Below are 6,744 nucleotides of genomic sequence, written 5' to 3'. Positions count from 1 at the left end.
AACTGGAAAAAAAAGGACTTCCATTAAACTCCCTAAAAGCAAAAATAATCTGCATAGCCTCTAATGAAAAGCTCTCATATATGTTATGGAATGACATGGAAGCGTATGAAAAAAATCTGGCTACCCTGGCTACTCCACAAAAACGACCCCTAGCTATTCATGGCTTAACCACAAAATTATACCCTTAAACATAGAAACCGACAAAAAACAAAAGAGAAATGTACCCCCACTCTACCAAAACAATAGGTCCCAGCCGCTACAACACTGTTTTACACTGTTATTAGTTATTGAATTTTGCTCCCCTTATTTACCCCTTCTTTTTTTTCCTTTTATTTCTATATCTGATAATGCAGACTACTGCAGTGAACAGTCTGCCATTGTTGTAATGCACCATGACTAATAAACCAAATAAAAATTGTCAGTTTAAAAAAAAAACTCAAATTCGAGTTATGGTTCAAAAACTCAAACCTCTGGTATTTATTTAGCACAAAAAACTTGAAAACTCGAATGTAAAAATTGGCCATCCTATAGAAGTCAATGGGAGTTGTCATAGACAAAGTCAAACTCGAACTCATAAACTCGAAAAAATTTGAGATATTCAAATGTTTTATTTGAACGAGTTAATAATAAATAAGCAACCATTCGATAAGCAAGTTTATCCAATTTCGAAAAACAAACTCGAAAATTGATAAATAAGCCCACAGGTCTCTCTCTCTCTCTCTTCGAGTTATTTGCTCTAAAAACTCGAAAAATTTGAGTTTGAGAATATGGCTTGACTTTGCCTATGACAATTCTTATTGACTAGTGATGAGTGAATTTTTTCACCAGGCCTGGATTCGCAGCGAATTTCCACATTTCGCAAAACTTCCGCGAAAATCCGTCGCAGAAAAATTCGCCACGTGTAAAACATTTTGTCATGCGACAAACTGGGCACAGTTGCATCAAAAAAGGCAGCGGTCGCGTCAAAAAAAAAGTGCAGGTGACAACAAAAAAACGAGGGCGACAAAAAGACAATCTTCTTGCCATTTCGCGAATTTTATGGCAAAGCGAAATGGGACAGATTCGCTCATCACTACTATTGACTTCTATAGGAACTCGCGAGATTTTGGATGGTGAATTTTTTCATTTGAGCTTCCTGGTTTTTTGCCAGATATTCGAGACTTGAATTTGAGTCTTTTAAGTGCAAAAAAACCTGAATTGAGAAAAAAAAAATCAAACCCCTAAGTGTAGAAAGGCTTCTCAATTAAAGTGTGAGTTATATATATACAGTAAAACCTGCTTTATTTGGCTGATATGGGAAATGAGCATTACTAGCCAAGGGTGATATTCTGGTGGCTTTTAGACTGATGTCTATTAATTCTGAATGATTGAATTGTGGTTACACTGAGCCTTACCACTAGTTCCCTTCAAGTGTGGAAATTGTTGAGGTATTTTGTTTTTCAGTGATTAAATTGAATATTAGGTTTAAAGCCAGACCTGGTCAGTCTAATAAAATGTTCTGCTTGAAGTAGCTTTATTTAGATGGAACAACAGACAGGTTCTAACATTAGCCCCTGCCCTTAACCAATCTGAGACATCATATGAAAGGCATGGGTGGCGTATTGCACAAGTTTTGGCGTATTGAGTCCCAACTAGTGAGCGAATCTGTCAGAAAATTCGCGAAACAGTGAAAAATTTGCGAAACGCATTTGTCCAGCGATTCTTTTGTCGCCCGCATCTTTTTTGTCACTCGCGTCTAATTTTTTTGTTGTCCGCATCTATTTTTTGGCGTCCGTGTTTTTTTGTTTTTACGCGATTGCGCCCAATTTGACGTGCAACAAAAAATAATTCTGTGCGACAAATTTTTCCATGGTGAATTTTCACTGAAGTTTTGTGAACCAATTCGCCAATGGCGAAATGCAAAAATTTGCCGCGAATCCATGCCTGGCGAAAAAATTCGCTCATCACTAGTCCCAACCGTAGGTAGTAGCCTATGGCATTATAAAGTATCTATTTTCCTTTACTACACAGTTACACTAATTCTGGAAATGCTCTAGAACAGAGGTTCTCAACCTGTGGGTCGGGACCCCTTTGGGGGTGGAACGACCCTTTTACAGGGGTCGCCTAAGACCATCAGAAAACACATATTTCCAATGGTCTTAGGAATTGTCACGGTTGGCACCCTAAACCAGAACTGATGCCAAGTTCCTTGGTCTCGGCTCGGCTTCACCAGTAGTGTGACCGCCTTTGGCTTCGGGAGGAGCCCTCAGCTACTCAGATGCCACCTGGACTTAACGAGAGGAACAAGGCGAGGAGTTCTGGCAAGCAAAGGGGCACGACTGTAGTTAAAGTCAGTTAGGCCGAAGATCACGGTACAAAAGGATTAGGCAAGTTCGTAGTCAGGCAGGCTGGGTCGAGGCAGGCAGAAATCAAGGATAGTCAGACAGGCAAGGGTCAAACCGGATAATCAAACAGCAGGATGAGACAAAATCGGAGTCAAAGCACAAGGCGGGGTCAGATTATAGATATCAAAATAGTCAGGGCAGGCCGGGTCAAAAACAGGAAAACACTAGCAGGAAACGCAGGAACAAGGCTCAGGAAGGCACCAGGAAACAAATCCTATCATGGGCAATGAAAAAATGGAAAAAGTCCCTTTAAATGCTTTCGAATTTCACGCCAGCGCGAATGCGCTTTAACATGCGGCAGTGCCTTAGGAAGAAGCCGGCACAGGGGAAGGACGGCGCGGCGGGCGTCCCCGCCAAGCCAGTAAGGCCCTTTTTGTTACAGGAATAATTTTATGGTTGGGGGTCACCACAACATGAAGAACTGTATTAAAGGGTCGCGGCATTAGGAAGGTTGAGAACCACTGGTCTAGAAATTCTACATTTCCATGCCCTATATGCACACAGTTTTACCTTTTGTGTAATTCCTGAAAAATATTAACCGATGTTCCCTTTAGGCCATATATGCTTTATTTTTAAAAAAAATATCCCAGCATCGACGGGAAATTAAGAGGTCAGAAAAAAACGCTAAAGACACAACAGAATGTACAAGAATAACATTGTTCCGTTCATTTTATTAAGGTTAATAAACTTGAATATTTTAATGAACTGGGAAAATGAATAAATTAAGTTATTAGAGAATTTTCCCAACTTTTTGTGGATTTGTTTCTTTAATAAATGTTGACTATTCGAGGTTCTAAGGAATATTCTTGAGTGTATTTGCGATCGTTTTGTTTTTTTTACTGCATTTTTCTCAAATTGTAAATAAAACGCAAACCCTAACTTTGATATATTGGCCCCTCAGACTTTGAGTGCGGCTAAGTAGTGACGAGCGAATCTGTCCCATTTACCTTAGCAGAAAAATTTGCTGGCTGCAACAATTTATTGCCCGTGCGACAAATTTTTTCAAGCCAAATTTCTGCGCCCGTTTCTCTTAAAAATCTGCCAATGGTGAAAATCCGTAATTTGCCGTGAATCCATGCCTGCCGAACAATTTCGCTCATCGCTGCTACTAAGGAGAAAGGCTTTAAAATCTCAGAGACGGTGGTATAATCAGTACAGCATGCTTCATTATAGGCACCTTATAGAAAGATTTTTTGGAGTTCTAAATAAAGTACAGGTATAGGACCCATTATCCAGAATGCTTGGGACCCAGGGTATTCCGGATAAGGGGTCTTTGGATCTCAATACCTTAAGTATACTAAAAAATCAATAAAACATTAATTAAACCCAATAGGATTGTTTTGCATCCAATAAGGGGTAATTATATCTTAGTTGGGATCAAGTACAGGTACTGTTTTATTATTACAGAGAAAAGGGAATCATTTAACCATTAAATAAACCCAATAGGGCTGTTCTGCCCCAATAAGGGGTAATTATATCTTAGTTGGGATCAAGTACAGGTACTGTTTTATTATTACAGAGAAAAGGGAATCATTTAACCATTAAATAAACCCAATAGGGCTGTTCTGCCCCAATAAGGGGTAATTATATCTTAGTTGGGATCAAGTACAGGTACTGTTTTACTATTACAGAGAAAAGGGAATCATTTAACCATGAAATAAACCCAATAGGGCTGTTCTGCCCCCAATAAGGGGTAATTATATCTTAGTTGGGATCAAGTACAGGTACTGTTTTATTATTACAGAGAAAAGGGAATCATTTAACCATGAAATAAACCCAATAGGGCTGTTCTGCCCCCAATAAGGGGTAATTATATCTTAGTTGGGATCAAGTACAGGTACTGTTTTATTATTACAGAGAAAAGGGAATCATTTAACCATTAAATAAACCCAATAGGGCTGTTCTGCCCCAATAAGGGTTAATTATATCTTAGTTGGGATCAAGTACAGGTACTGTTTTACTATTACAGAGAAAAGGGAATCATTTAACCATGAAATAAACCCAATAGGGCTGTTCTGCCCCCAATAAGGGGTAATTATATCTTAGTTGGGATCAAGTACAGGTACTGTTTTATTATTACAGAGAAAAGGGAATCATTTAACCATGAAATAAACCCAATAGGGCTGTTCTGCCCCCAATAAGGGGTAATTATATCTTAGTTGGGATCAAGTACAGGTACTGTTTTATTATTACAGAGAAAAGGGAATCATTTAACCATTAAATAAACCCAATAGGGCTGTTCTGCCCCAATAAGGGTTAATTATATCTTAGTTGGGATCAAGTACAGGTACTGTTTTACTATTACAGAGAAAAGGGAATCATTTAACCATGAAATAAACCCAATAGGGCTGTTCTGCCCCCAATAAGGGGTAATTATATCTTAGTTGGGATCAAGTACAGGTACTGTTTTATTATTACAGAGAAAAGGGAATCATTTAACCATTAAATAAACCCAATAGGGCTGTTCTGCCCCAATAAGGGTTAATTATATCTTAGTTGGGATCAAGTACAGGTACTGTTTTATTATTACAGAGAAAAGGGAATCATTTAACCATTAAATAAACCCAATAGGGCTGTTCTGCCCCAATAAGGGGTAATTATATCTTAGTTGGGATCAAGTACAGGTACTGTTTTATTATTACAGAGAAAAGGGAATCATTTAACCATTAAATAAACCCAATAGGGCTGTTCTGCCCCCAATAAGGGGTAATTATATCTTAGTTGGGATCAAGTACAGGTACTGTTTTATTATTACAGAGAAAAGGGAATCATTTAACCATGAAATAAACCCAATAGGGCTGTTCTGCCCCAATAAGGGGTAATTATATCTTAGTTGGGATCAAGTACAGGTACTATTTTATTATTACAGAGAAAACGAAAAACAGTTTTAAAATTCTGTATAATTTGATTAAAATGGAGTCTATGGGAGATAGGCTTTCAGTAATTCTGAGCTTTCTGAAAAATGGGTTTCTGGATAAGGGATCCCATACCTTTACTTGTTATTGATGAGTGAAAATGTTCCCACTTTCAAAAGAAATGCAACTGGATGGAACCATTCCTCATTTTAATTAAATCCTCTTCTTGATATTTCCCCTAAATTTCTTCTGCAGTACCTTTTTCACATCTTCATTCCTCAAGCTGTATATGACTGGATTTAACATGGGTATGAAATTCACGTAGAGAACAGAGAGAAATTTTCCCTCATCCAATGAATACGATGACGTTGGTTTCATGTAAACACAGACAACTAAGACATAGAAGAGGGTAACTACAGTGAGGTGGGATCCACATGTGGAGAAGGTTTTGGATCTGCCTTCTTTGGAGGTTATCTTGAGGATTGCAGATATTATGTATATGTAGGACATTACTGTAAGCACAAAACAGCTAAACAGGAGAAAGACTCCTTGAGCAAACATTACAAACTCAACAGTAGACGTATCATCACAGGATAACTTCAGCAAGGGAGTGACGTCACAAAAGAAGTGATTGATAATGTTCGATGCACAGAAAGTGAGAGCAGAAATCAAGATGGTTACTGGAGTTCCTGCTAAAAAACCACCTATCCAAGCAGCAGCAGCCAATATTCTGCATGTTCTTTGGTTCATAACCTGGGGATAAAATAATGGTCTACAGATGGCCATGTACCGGTCATATGCCATAGTGGTGAGTAACAAATATTCCATGCTTGCAAAAGAATTGAAGAAGTAAAGTTGGACCATGCACATCTTAAAGGGGATGTTATTATCTCCTGTGCTGAAAATGTGCAGCAAATATGGGGCAGTGACGGAACTATATGAGATGTCCAAAAATGACATATTACACAGGAAAAAATACATGGGCTTTTGCAAGTAAACGTCAGTGAAGACTAATGATATTATTAGAAGATTTCCCCACACGGTCATCAAGTAGATGAGCAAGAAAATGAAAAAGAGCGGCCCCTGTAGCTCCGGGGAGTCTGAAAATCCCAAAATAAGGAATCCATCAGCTCGGCTGTGGTTTTCAGTCAACCTGGGTGATTCTATTTGCCTTAGAAATGGGGATGGGGAAGACATTAGTCTGAAAGACACAATTTAAAGAAAAGAGAGAAAAACAAACATGAACATTAACATGTAGAATAGCAGTTAATTGAGCTCTATGACTGGTTTGACCTCATGATCCCTTTACATAATCACACACAATGGGAAAAGGTACTGGATCTACCAATGTAGAAAGGAGTTTATATGCAGTGCGACTTGACCAAAGCATTACTTCTCAATGCAGTGTACTTAGGGGTACAGTACTTGTAGCTCATGACTTAAATGGAAAATGTGCATAAGTGATTTTGATCTGTTTACCTGTGGTGAGGGGCCAAAAATTGGTG

At 38.4% G+C, this 6,744-nt stretch overlaps 1 protein-coding gene across 1 annotated transcript; it reads right to left on the bottom strand.

The window, feature by feature from the left end:
* Nucleotides 1-5,452: 5,452 nt before the first annotated feature.
* On the bottom strand, nucleotides 5,453-6,436 carry LOC116412144 (olfactory receptor 1019-like). The gene has a single exon (XM_031905775.1). The coding sequence runs from the start codon at nucleotides 6,434-6,436 to the stop codon at nucleotides 5,453-5,455; it is 984 nt and encodes a 327-aa protein (XP_031761635.1).
* Between the last annotated feature and the right edge of the window lie 308 nt (nucleotides 6,437-6,744).

The sequence above is a fragment of the Xenopus tropicalis genome, chromosome 7 (assembly GCF_000004195.4).
Source record: "Xenopus tropicalis strain Nigerian chromosome 7, UCB_Xtro_10.0, whole genome shotgun sequence".
Lineage (NCBI taxonomy): Eukaryota > Metazoa > Chordata > Amphibia > Anura > Pipidae > Xenopus > Xenopus tropicalis.
Note: the sequence above shows the minus strand (reverse complement) of the source record. Positions and strands in the feature narration are given on the sequence as shown.